Genomic DNA, 12,480 nt, shown 5'->3' on the forward strand with positions numbered 1-12,480 from the left:
CTCCGTGTCCTTAATAGAATTGCAAATTCTTGTCACGAATGCTAGCAAATTTGTGATTCTAAATCTTCTTTTGAGTAATGCTGTCAATCATGACTACAAGGCCAATGGATGTGCTGACTGACAAGAGTATAAAAGGGAAAATATTTTTTCACAAAATGTAGATACAGATAAAATTAGCAAAAAATTAATATGGATAAATACAAGTTGGAAATGTTTAAAAAGAAATACCATAAAACTAGGGTATATATATCATACTGTATTAAGATTGCTTTACACGCAAATACATTGTATTGCTAGCATTATTTCGCATACGTGATGTGTTCAGTGTTACAAATCAATGTTTATCTTAGCTGAAATGACTTTTGGCGATATTAAATTATAGTTCCGAAAATAACGTGCATTGGATTTAATGTAAAGTTTTGAAATACTCAATTTACAAACATCGAATGACTGCGAGCTTTTTGTTAAAATAAACGCATAAACGCACTGTTTAACAAGATGTACAAGAAGCTACATCTGTCGGCTGCAAATATCCAGCGTACTTCCATTTCTTTCCATGACCGCGCCCAACAAGCACAACCTAACGAAAGCAGAACCTATCAAAATACCGGCATGCTAGTGGCTGGGCCATGCCTTCCGGAGCAGCGGGGAGGTTTCTTCTGGCGCAGCTACGTTTGGTCTGGGATGGGCGGGCCATTTTCTTCACCAATTGAAAAGCTTAGTGTGAAATACAGTCACTAAGATCCTCCCATCACCGCCCCCTTGCCCTGTCAGTCACTGAAAGGCTACCTTTTATTAACCTATTTCGTTTTCTCACATTAAAGTTGGTTAGAGTCGGAATCGAAAAAGCAAACGGATGTTTCAGATCTTCTGACAGGAGACGGGAGGAAGCGCTCATATTCGGCCCTCTCCCTCCTGCTTCACAGGGGCTATCAGAGCACATAGGCACAGAACCTCTTATGCAAAATCAAGGTCTACACTGAAGTACCATATCCATCTTCGTCTCCATCAAGACATCTGTACAGTACCGGGAATTACTTGAGATCGGATCAGTACATTCAGGCTGTGGCAAACGCCCGCTTTTGCTGGACCCAAGAACTGCCTTACTGTTTCTGTCCCGTCGCTGCTGGGGACTTAAGGGTAGGAGGAAATTCCTTCTTCTAGCGAATGGTACCTGTTTGACGTTTGAACGGGCTGTCCCATTGCTGTAACAAAATGCCAAAGAAGAAGCCTGGACCAATTCAGCTGAACCCAACGCCAGACGGATCCAATGTCAATGGCAGCACCACAGCTGAGTAAGTGGGGGTCACTTGTGGGGTGGCGAAGAGGGGCCGATGGCGGATAACATTGCATTTTAGGAGAGGTTCAGCAGGGGTGGAGTGCTGAAGGAGTAAGTCCTGATGGAGTTTAGAGATGGGCAACCGAAAGGAGGGGTTAGATTGGGCAAAATCCATACATTAGAGTGGGTTAAGGATTGATAAATATTTTTTTTCTTTAATTTCAAAGCCGTTAAAACAATTTGAAAATCGATTACATGATATTTCCCCCACAGCGATATAGAAATAAAACAATGACTACTAGAAGAGATCATTTAAAGAGTATCTGGGAGTTGTCTGAATGATTCATGTCTGATAATTAAAGTAAACCGACAGAATTGCAATGAGCGAAGGGATACTGAGGATTTTACGTACATTTTATATTCTAAAACATTAACAAATGGCTGGCATGTTTCTCTGTAAAAGGTGGTAGTCCTGGCTGAGAGGAAGGGAGGGTTCAAAATGGAAGTGGGTGGATGGACTGAGTAGTAGACGAAAAGATTGAGGCAGAAGTAGGTTAAAGGGCTGGTAGAGGATAGGTGGAGGGATGGACTGAAATATGAATTAAGGATGGCGAAGGTACGACCAGAAATCTAGGTGAAGAGCACAATTCAAGGATGATCTGTGGTAGGGGTCTACGATTGGTTCAATTAATCTATAGGATGGATGGTACCGAGCGGGCTAGTATTAACAGGAAATGAGTGCGGCTAGTTAAGGGACGGATTAGGGGTATATGTAGGATGGCCTATGGGATGGAATGGAAGGTATATGTAGTAAGGGGTATGGAAGTAAAAATGCTGTGAAGACTTCGTAGGTAGTTTCAAGTAAAAGGGTTTAATCCAGAAGTACAGAAAGAGGGAGCCCAGGTACTAGAGTATGTTTGGCATGGGCTGAGTTTCTATCTTACATGTAGAAATGCTACAATACAATACAATACAGTGGCACGAGTTATGTTCTGTGTAGCTTAGACATATGTTTGATGTGCTCAAGGTATATTACTGTAGTTTGTGGGAATCTTTAAGATGGAATACATGGTTTGTTTGAGTGGGCGTGGTTTAGTGGGCTGAAGACCTACTTTAGGATGGGCTTTGAGTACATGTATTGTAAGGTTAAGATTGGTTCAAAAAAAGTGAAGGGACCGTTGATTGGGGTTTGTGTTTAGGATTAATTGTTATCGTTTCAAAACCCGGGCTGAAGTTTAAGATGCCCTAGACTTCATCGTTTGTCAAACTGTGCATCAAGGTATATTTGACCTCGTGTGCAGTGAAAAGCATTTATGTGGGTGAAGCGTCTACAAGGTGTTCGATATCCTACCTCCGCCCCTTTATGCCCGGATTCAGAAGAGGATTGATATGGTGTCTGATGTTCCGGGGACATGTGTTCGTTTTCAGGAGTAGGATGGGATCTCTCTTCGTGGGGACTGCGGGCAGTCCCATCCCACCCACAGGACGTGCCAGGAATTAAATGTTGCTGGAATGGGTTGGGCAGGAAAAGTTGTCAAGCATGTTTTCCAATGAACGTGTTCCGAGGCGCCCACGGTCGAGGAAACTCGCAATCTGGCTCATGCGTGCAGCAGAAAAATGCATGCCCTGAAGGGGAATGTGAGGGTCAGCCTCACACGCTTGCAAACACAATCCCACACCTCCCCCTCAAGGGCCCTACCCAAGGTGAGGCATTTTCTCTGCATTGCGCCCAGGGAGATAGTTAATCCGTAACACGGTCGGTTTTGAGGCTCTTCCAGGATTCTGCCACACCTACTGATAAGGATCCCGTGCTCGGGCAGGTTTGCATCGAACGAGCTCACGCTATATTTACACACAAGAGCGCATACGTATTATATTGTATGGACTTATTTTCAGAGCTAGACTAACATAAATACTCTGTAGGTTTTAATCGAAATGGTGAACGAGACATTTTTCAAGGAATAGTCTCATGCACCATCGCGTGTATAGAACAGAGAACGGCAGAGTTAAAGAAACTCCACTGAAATCGGAGGATTGTCCTAAAGGTGCCCCTTGTGTGCGCAGCTGCGTGAGATGTCTCCCATGAAGGTGTTGTATGACCGCAGAAGAGGTGTCAGCAGGGCATAAGTCTCTAAAAAAATAAGTGGGTGGACTAACCAAGTTAGACAGTATGCAAGTGAGTACACGGCGCGTGACATCGCAACTGGCATCACAGGAAGGGACATCACAGGAAGTGGCATTACAACCCATAACCTCACAGGACGTCGCATCAAAAGAAGTGACATCCGATCTTAAAACCTCACACAAATGCTTATAAGGTATAAAATGAGTACATTTGCACACATTACCAGATTTAACAACTTAGATTTTGCGTCGTGATTGTGCCAAAAAATGACTCAACCCCGATACAAAATCTTGCCTCAATTCATTAATTTTTTATTAAAAAAATCCTCTGTGACAAGGAAATTGGCAAAAAGAGAAACGTGACAGTAAATCTGTTCTGCTTACTTGACTGCAAAGTCTGCATTTTAAAATACCTTATGGGGTATAGGCACCTGCTGCAGAGAGCTTTGTGGGACCCGTAAATGTCAGGAAATAATAACAATAGTACAATAACTTTGGTGGTTAACATCTTTTCTGGATAGATCTTTGTTTTTTCTAGTTTTGAATCAAAGTAGCACAGAGGGTTAATGTGTCTCCTGCAAAGCACATCATGTGACATGCAGATTTTTTTATTTTATATAGATAAGTAAGTGGACTACTGCATTTAATGCAGAGATCGTTTTGTTGCTTGCAGTCCCTGAAATGTAATCCTTCTAACATGACACAGTAAGCTATGAATGACATTTGTCTCCTACACCTTGTAATCCTTTCTGTCTTATGTAACACATTCTGTACATAAATTTGCACACTTGTGTGATATTATTGTCAATGTGTAATGTGTACGTGTGATGTAAAGTGCACTGAAACCCTGCATTGGTGTGCAAAGCACTGTAAAAGAAATAAAACAAAATAGTGGAATTTAAATTATTTGTGTAAATACTGGGACAGACCACCAGATCTCACATTCTTGCTTTGCATGCATATCTCTTATATACAGGGAATGAACAAAATCAAAACCATGCCTCTCTGTACCTGTGCAATGATTACAATATGTGTGCATTTGTTTCCCCTCCACTGCAGTGGGAACTAGATATGAGGCTTCAGATAGCTCCTAGTCAAGATGCTCAGAACAAAAGGAGGCATAATGGCCCCTTAACTTCTGCCTTTGTTTAGGGCCCAGTTGGAATTTAAATAAAAAAGGCCCCTCGCTGCATGCACATTGCTTCTGGGAACGAAAGCAGACAACTTGCAGGCGCTTCTTTCTGAATGTGGTCTGTGCCTCAAAATTACACAGTGATACATTCAGCATATTTCAGTGGGGCCCAACTTCTTGGCAGGGTGGATGCTGTCCACCCTATGAAATAGTGGGTGGGCACCATCTATCTGCGTGTACCTCAACTTGTTCCCTGAGTGTCAGTGAAGCTTTTCGACGTTGCCTAGGCCGTTTTTAGTATTTTTGACTCTCGGGAGCGATTGTGGCAACGTTTTTGTCATTTTTAGGTTTTGGCTGCCACGCTGCACAAGTTGTATGGTTGCAAAAGACCTATTATGAATTTACAGTGGGCTTAGAGCCCGCCCATTGTTTACCTTTGATTGGCTTTATTGTCACAATCTGTTCTTCTCTGGCAGTCAGATTCAATCTGACATGGTGGCTTTGGATACATAGACTTGAAACTTGTCACTCACACTTGTCAGTTAGTTTTGAAATATTTAGTTGCAGTAATGGTTTATTGTTGATCTGAGACTCGTAGTCACAGGTGCATTGGTTCACAGGGCCAGCTCAGTAAGGTTTGATTGTCACTCATTTTCTTGCTTTTTATTCATGGCTTGCTTTCATCTTGTGTTTGCCCCTCCTCTGGAGCATATCCTCGTTACAATTCTTTTGATAGGCTGACTTGTATCCTTCTGCTGGTCACATTTAGGGAACTACTTGTTTTCTAGAAGTCTCCCTCTTGTGCTGCTTTCTTCCCTCAAATAACTGCCCCTCACCCCTGCAGTGTTGATACCCACTCCCCCCACAGTCTCTGTAAAAGCACAACAAGAAGAATATATCTTGCTCTATGTCCTCTATTCCCAGATGGCATGAAAGCACAAGTTTGGGCACACAGTGGCTTTTGTAGTGCTGTGTGAAGGGCCATCTGCTGCATTCACTTAACTTGCCTTTGATGCAGAAGGTGTACTTAGCATGGTCCTTCCCCTGGAGGCATGTACATCTGCCCCCTAGGCTGCTGCACAAGACCAATTGGCTGAATCCTGTTCTTAAAAAATCAGACCATGTCAAATGTTTCCCTGTACATTCTGACACTACCTTATTCTTTAAAAATTCTGTTTGGTTTCCTGAGTGGAGTATTTTGAAAATAAACCATGCCATTTATAAAGATTGAAAACATTGCATTTAATGTATTGTTTTGAGATACCGTAAGCTATGTTTATTTTCCCTCCAGTATTTTAAGACATTTTTATTTTACTTTATTTTTAGGCCATATTTTACAGGCAAACTTTGGCAGAGACGTTAGTCCTTCTTTCGCATTAGATAGATGAAACCTATTGGTTTTGCCAAAGGTTGTTAATTTTCTTCGACCTTTTGCTGGGTTAGCATGGCCCTTGACGTTTGATGTACTTTCTTCAGTAACCTGCTGCTTGCGCACTTTTCTTTTGGAATTATGATCATTATGATGATAGTACAGCAATTATAATGATGTCCCATGATGTTCTCTTCTTTCTGTTTGGTATTATGATGCTTTTGAAGATGTTATGCCCGTTCTGATGATGCTGCAGTCCTTGCGGTAATGTACCCTCCATTTATTTACACCCCAGGAATTTTGCTTGTGTGATAATAGCACTCCAAGTGGCTTCACTGCCCCTGTGGTTCCATCTCTGCTCGTGCATTGATATTGCTGCCCTTGTAGTAATGTCACTACTTGCCTGTTAATATCACAACTGATGATATAGTTACCAGTGACGTCTTTGCCATTGTAGGAATATCACTTATCACCTTGGGACATAAGTTCAGTTGCTCTGACGTCTAAGCCCCCATAGTACTATTGCTACCAATGTGGTAATGTCACTATTATTTGTTGAAGGCCTCACCTCACTGGCTGAATCTCCTACGCCCGGTCATAACAGACCTAAGATACTAATCGATTTAATAGCCTGAGAGATGCTAGTGTGAGTTTGGAGTATGTTCCGTTACTGTCCCTTTCCCCCATGTGGGGTGTCTGCGAGGAACTGCATACTGTTACTTGAACTGCTTTTGTGATCTGTATATTTTGCTATCTGTTTTTAACTACCGGGTCTTCATAGACCTCTGTTTGAATGCTACATTGTCTCTTTTGGAATTTTTATGAGCAATATCTCCTTGATACATCACCTAACCCTTGTATCTGAACTATTTCTTTTCACCATCCCCCTGATCTGTAGCCCCTACACAGCCCCCCTGCGAGTGAAAATAGTTTGAAATGAATTTCTTGCAAGTTCTGCGTAATTGCAGTGTCTTTATGTTCCAAGAAAAGCAGGTTTTGTACTCTGATCCGACTTTTTGGATCCATTAGCATAAACGCCAGATTGGAAAAATTGCTTAGCTTCTTGAAAAGGAAAAAAAAATCCAACATTGAAAGGATCCGGAGGAAATGTGCATGGCGTGGGCGTCAATGGTTTCATTGCGTTGCTAAGGAACTGAACTGTTGCTAACATGTAAAGCTGCGTGAAGCCCACTATGTATTTAACTATTAAAGTGCAATTAAGTGCCCGGGAGTGTCGCAGCGGGATTAGACCAACTCTTGAAGCGTCAGTGCCACACATGGTGTTTGTTGAAACCAAATCTTAAAATTGGCATGGTTTTGGACCTGAGTTTTCATGCTATGTTCTACCCCAGTTTCCCCTTTCTCTCTCTCTCTAGTCTCAGATGTTATTTCATGTTTTTTCATTTTGTTGGTGTTGTCTTTTTATACCAAAGCTACATTTGAGTAGGAATCCGTGGGAGACACATCTTTTCATCCTACCTCCATTTTCTCACTATGCATACATAGCACAGTTACTATGGTAGTGAAATTATGTGCCTGTAGTGAGCACATTGGGATCAGACCAAGCCTTGGAGTCCTCGGGTCGTGGAGTCAGATAAGGCACATTTTTATTTATTTATTGTGCTTTTTTTGTGTAACTCAGACCCCGTAGGCTAGAAGAACTCCTTACATAAGAGCAGCTAGATTTATAAAATGCGAAGTGACAAACTGTATAGGGTATAAAATAAAGAGCAAATTAAAAGTTGTCATATGTGACTCGTTTCTTTATTACACTGGTAGAAAATCAAGAGCAAATAAGCAAATGTAGGGGTAGAAATGCATGAGTAGATGTCAGCTGGTGACCAATAACTGAGACAGATAGATTTGTACAAGAGTTGGTGCAAAACACCTTAGCTATAGGTCTCAAGATGGCTCTGCACCAAATGCGCTTTCCTGGTTGCTTTGCATGAAACACTTCCATCCTTGTCCCCCTTCTATTTGTTTATTTATTTGAGCGAATTTACTTACATATCAAGCACACCTTCACCAAAAAGGTATATTTTTTCTAACAATCAAAGGAACCAAAAGATGGTGTTGAAACAGTATAATCAACAGAACCGGCATGTCTTTGAAAGCGATCTGCAACTCAATCTAAACGCAACCCTAAAAATAAATACACATAGGCTCATGTGGAAGTAGCATTGACTTTACTCTTTAACGCATACAAGAGTGACTAAATACGTGCTTGGAAGTTGTATATTCTGTGTACTATTAGTTCAGCAAATTAAAACCCCATTTTATATGCTAATGCTGCAGAACTTAAACTGTAATTCAACGTTTACTTGTAAGAGATACAAAAGTTCTCCAGCTAAATGGCCACGATTATCTCAGGCTTCTGTCAGGGGATTCTCACTTGGCTTGTTTGTGGAAGTCTGCCCGAAAAATAACAGAGCGATGTTTTCTTAGTGGTGGGCAAGGTGGTGGCAGGGGCTGGACTGAAGTTCAGTTCTCTCGTACCTTCCTACCTTTGGGGGGATGTTATAAACTGGGTGAGGTGGATGTTATGAATGGTGATCTTGCTGCTGAAAGAGAGATGCCACCCCTCTGCCATCGTAGGGGTGAAAGAGCTGCTCGGCATGGTGGGAAGTCAGTGGCAACATCTGTAATCAGAATACATACCAGGAGTCCAGGCGAAGCTTCAACCCAATCAGCAAAGTAATGCTACCTAAAAAATTCAAATACACACACACAAAACGCCTAGCCTTTAGAAGGGTAAAGTAGAATGTGATGAGTCAAAGGGAGCGTGCTGTTTAAAGGACAAGAACCCTCACTCACCCGAAGGTGACATGCTTCATCATGGGGCCACAATTCTCCCAAGGAGAGGGCCAGATGTGTTTTCTGTTCAGATGAGCAGAGTAGAGGGTGATGAGTGAGGAGCAAAGTGCAAAGAGGGACATGTGATATAACACTATCTCCTAGTGATATAACACTATTTCCTCTGATAAGTAAGCCAGGCTTGGGAGCAGGTTTAATTGATACGCTCTGGTACAATGGTGGACCCTGAGACTTATGGTGGGCTACCTCCGCCACCATCTGTCTTACTTATGCGAGGCCGGTATTTTTCTATTTTGCTTGCAGAGTGACGTTTTCATATTGGTCCTGACGAATGCCTTTGAACCTCTGGTGGGTCACCAGTGGGCAGAAACATGTTGACCATATAGAGGGGGAGTTTTTTTAAACCCTCAGTCCCCACCCTTGTTTAGTCCCACCCACTGGGGGCACCGTAACAAAGTATATAGTGAGCCCAGCAGGAGATAGTTTTTATATCACATGCCCCTCTTTGCACTCTGCCCCCTTGCGGTCCTGGTGTGAGAAGGGAACCCCATGACGAAGCATGTAACCTTCGGGTGAGTGAGGGTTCTTGTCCTTTAACCCCTTGCGTGCTTCCAGCACTACCTCCCTAGTGCTGCCTACGGCCGACGGAGCCCCGCCCACCCTTTAGAACACCCGCACCGCAGCGGAAAAACCGCTGCGGTTAACGCCTTAACCGCAGCGCACTCCCTTTGTCTCTTCACATCCTGCTTTCCCCTCCTCATAGCCAGACATATTGTGTGTGTATTAACACATGTAATCAACCTGCACTGCAGTATCAAACATCAGGCAGACTAGACTAAACTGGTAGAGTGCTGAGTATAGAAGTAACCATGACATAGTTGTAAGCCAAAATGTTGAGTCAGCTTGATCTGTAGCACGTGATATGATGCCTTAGCTAAGTAAGCAAACTGATAAAAGAGCACATCTGGTGGTGTGTTCACACGTGCAGTCTCACAGAAGAAGACTGTTATGCCTCATGAGCCACTAGTCTTCTGGGAAAATCCATGCAGTTCTTTTCTACTCCGAGTAGCAAAGAAGACCAGGAAAAAACCATAATCATCATAACTAGTTTTTTTCAGTCTCTGAACTCCATTCTAAGATTCCCAAGGAAGAGAGAGTAGGAGGGAAATGCTAACCCAGAAATAACTAAATAAGAGAAATGTTGCGGTAAAATCACTATAAGCATGAAAACATGCATTAGCCAGTAGGAGATAATGTATCCAGCTCCAGCTCCCGAAGTGCCATGTGCCATTGTTCAAATCAAAAGCAGATACTTCATACAAAGATTAAGACAAAGAGAATTCAAAGTGTCTGACTTATGCTAGCAAACAGTTCAATAAACAGCCACGTTGAAGTATTATCATTATCATAAAATCATTAAAAACATGGAAAGTAAGGTCTCCAAGTGAGAGAAGGCAACATGAGAGACAGGAATCCAAATAATCTAAAGTGCCTCATGCCATAAGCCAAATCAATGCAGAGGTGGTATTCAGTGGTAAAAAGATAAACAAGATATTTACAGTATGCATCCAATCAACTGGAAAGAGGCCACAAGGGTAAAATAATTAAGCTCGTGGAATATGGGGTCACCAAAAAAAGTACCAGCAGCTTGAGAAGGAAAGGATCAAATAATCCAATGTGCCATCCATCACAAGGGTTTAAATTGCATCAGGAATAAACACTTCAAGAAAGATACATCAGGAATTTCAAAATACAAGGTGCCAAGTTGGCAAGCTATGTCCATCTTATGGGCTAGCAGCTCCATGCTTAAGTTCAAGCAAGTTCATACTTAATGCTGTCCGGGGGGATGTCCCCAGGAGTGTCTTACAGTAGCCTTCTAGCTATAGCAAAAAATTTAACAATCCATGCTAGTTCCTTCGGAACGTCTAATGAAAAGATGTGTGACACTGCATCTTTTTATGTTCTTACGCCATAGTGCAGGAAAATTGGCCTTAGGTAAACTCGCCTTGGAAGGAGCAAAGCTGGACAGCAACATGCTATATGGACAATAGATTCTGAGAAATATGGGCACACCCTGCACTGCCTGTGACCTGGTGGATTAAGTTTCCAGTGGGCCCTGTATTCCCAAATAGGCAGTGTCGGGAGCCTGGTCAGCAGAATGTTCTTTAACCCCTTCGATGCTCATGACGAGCTCAGCTCGTCATGCAGTACACTGGTCGTGTGCTTATGGCGAGCTGAGCTCGTCATGGAGCTTGGGCTTCTGAATATTTCAGCACCCAGCGGGAATTGCTCTAGCAGCCAAGGTGTTAAGGCTTGTCTTTCAATGATTGCTCTCTGGTATTGCTGTCAAGAAGTGGCTTCATAAACTGGCTGATGTGTCGCCCCTAGAAGACAGACTCCTCAAAAACCACATGGACAAAATGCCATATCGCAGACATATCGTAAAATACTAAATAATCTCCCAGATCCCACGGTGGTTCTCCGTAGCAGGTGGGAGGTGGAGCTAGGGGACATAGAAGACTCAGATTGGTTGGACGCGCTAGCATCAGCCAGGGAGGCGGCGATCCCGTCTCGCCTGAAACTAGTGCAACTTAAGGTGCTGCATCGTATATACTACCCTCGCACCACATTACACAAACTGGAACATGCACCTGATCCATTTTGCCTGAGGGGATGCGGACAAACCGGAACATACTTTCACATACTATGGGACTGCCCACAGATACAGGTCTATTGGGAGCAGGTTCTACTTGAGATCGCAGAAGTGGGTGAGGTAGACTTCCAGACAGACCCAAAATGTTGTCTATTAAATATATGGCAACCTACAGACCTAAACACAGCAATGAAAGCCTGGGCAACGCTGGGATTGGCAATAGTGAAGTGTAATATAGCTAGGAACTGGGGATCCGGGATGATACCCACGCTGCTACAATGGGAAACAGATATGGACCCAGCCATGATATCAGAGAAAGCAGTCTACACCCAAAAAATGGACGAGAGTTTGGGGGAAATGGAACGAATTCCGAGGGAATATTTGTGAACCACCTTGTGAGACATTAACCCCCGAGAGTAGTCCATGACTGTAGAGAGAACTGCCAATGTGTTGGTGCCCGACGCTATTACAGAAATGTATAGGGGGGGGAGAGGATGGAGGGAGGGGGGGGGGGTAAAGTCCTGGGGCGGGAACAATACTGCATAACTTTGTGCTGTACACAGTGTCTAACGACTGTATTCGCTCGAATTGTAATATGTTTCATTTGAAGAGGGAGAGGACTGTAGTTAATGGATGTATGTAAACTCCTGAACATGGAAATGGAAATAATAAAAAAGTTTTCAAAAAAGAAAAGAAGTGGCTTCATGTGATTTCTTGACTACCGCTGCACCCAATATTTTTCTGACTTTATTAATATTCTGTTCCTTTGAGGTTACCCTGTTCTTTTAACGCCGTCTTTAGGTGCTGTGTTGTTACGGCTGGGTCAGTTAGATACTCTGTGGTCCGATTCAGTGTGTCAATTGCACTAGTAAAAAAGCCTTGAGTAGTTGCATTTTTTATCCAGGAATATCCTGGAATATCATACGCAAGGCGTCATTCGTTGAGTCAGAGTCTGCTCTGGCCTCTTGATGGTGATATTGAATTAAATCCTTTTTATACTCCATGTCCATTTTCACTAATCCAAACTTCAGTCGAATCAGTGTGCATCAGGTTGTTTTCGGCAGACCGAATATTTTCCTGTATTCCGCTGTATAACAGTGCTCTAATGT

The 12,480-nt window shown here is 42.8% G+C and overlaps 1 protein-coding gene across 1 annotated transcript in view; it reads left to right on the forward strand.

The window, feature by feature from the left end:
* The first annotated feature begins 744 nt into the window (after positions 1-744).
* MAP2K1 (mitogen-activated protein kinase kinase 1) overlaps positions 745-12,480 on the forward strand; it is a 134,215-nt gene continuing 122,479 nt past the window's right edge. Inside the window, exon 1 of the mRNA XM_086957992.1 lies at positions 745-1,295. Coding sequence (XP_086814118.1) covers positions 1,216-1,295 — 80 coding nt within the window. The 5' untranslated portion in view covers positions 745-1,215. The remainder of the gene's footprint in view (positions 1,296-12,480) is intronic.

This window comes from Lissotriton vulgaris, chromosome 2_1, assembly GCF_964263255.1.
Source record: "Lissotriton vulgaris chromosome 2_1, aLisVul1.2, whole genome shotgun sequence".
NCBI classification, from domain to species: domain Eukaryota; kingdom Metazoa; phylum Chordata; class Amphibia; order Caudata; family Salamandridae; genus Lissotriton; species Lissotriton vulgaris.